Source organism: Rhincodon typus, chromosome 31 (genome assembly GCF_021869965.1).
Source record: "Rhincodon typus isolate 14 chromosome 31, sRhiTyp1.1, whole genome shotgun sequence".
Taxonomy (NCBI): domain Eukaryota; kingdom Metazoa; phylum Chordata; class Chondrichthyes; order Orectolobiformes; family Rhincodontidae; genus Rhincodon; species Rhincodon typus.
In genome coordinates this window covers 1,541,607-1,542,418 of record NC_063362.1, presented here as the reverse complement: position 1 = coordinate 1,542,418, position 812 = coordinate 1,541,607, and the positions used below count along the sequence as shown (strand labels likewise).

At 59.7% G+C, this 812-nt stretch overlaps 1 protein-coding gene across 1 annotated transcript in view; it reads left to right on the top strand.

The window, feature by feature from the left end:
* Positions 1-321: 321 nt before the first annotated feature.
* The window catches only part of taf10 (TAF10 RNA polymerase II, TATA box binding protein (TBP)-associated factor), a 9,207-nt gene continuing 8,716 nt past the window's right edge, over positions 322-812 (top strand). The window contains exon 1 of the mRNA XM_048614854.1: positions 322-572. Within this exon, the coding sequence (XP_048470811.1) occupies positions 451-572 (122 nt within the window). The 5' untranslated portion in view covers positions 322-450. The remainder of the gene's footprint in view (positions 573-812) is intronic.

Below are 812 nucleotides of genomic sequence, written 5' to 3'. Positions count from 1 at the left end.
ACCGATATTGCTCATATCACTTTTACACTTTTTAAATATAGTTTTTCTCATTATCCGATCATAATGAACCAGTTGAGCTCAGTGAGTGAGCTTGGTTTTGAGGCTATTCCCTATTTCACTCCTGGCTCCTTACACACTCAGTGTCAGGATGGCCTTAACTATCTTTGACTGCAGTGCCTCTGAACAACTGCTCTTCCTAGATGTGTGCAGGGGAAACCTGCCAGATTTTAATATCTGGGACGCAGCTATCACAAAAGAGCGGGAGACGGTTTAATGTAATTTAATGTGTCCTTTGATGGGCGGTTGGGGGGACGAACTGCACACGGAACCGAGTTTTGGGGCCGAGTATTTCCGGTGCCGGTGGGAGGGGTTTACCCGGGGACCGGAAAGGAAGCTGTTTCTGAGCCTGATGATGGCGGCCCAAGGTTGAGGCGCTGACGGTCGCTCACTATGAACCCGGAGACGGTGCAGCTGAGCCTGGGGTCGGGAGGCTCCACAGGAGGAGCCTCGGGGGCGGCGACTGGTGAGTGCAGACCCGGGAGCGGGAGTGCGGAGAGTCACCGCCATCGCAGGTAGCACCCCACCCCAACCCCCACCCCGCAACACCCCCACCCACCCCGCAACACCCCCACCCACCCCGCAACACCCCCACCCACCCCGCAACACCCCCACCCACCCCGCAACACCCCCACCCACCCCGCAACACCCCCACCCACCCCGCAACACCCCCACCCACCCCGCAACACCCCCACCCACCCCGCAACACCCCCACCCACCCCGCAACACCCCCACCCACCCCGCAACACCCCCAC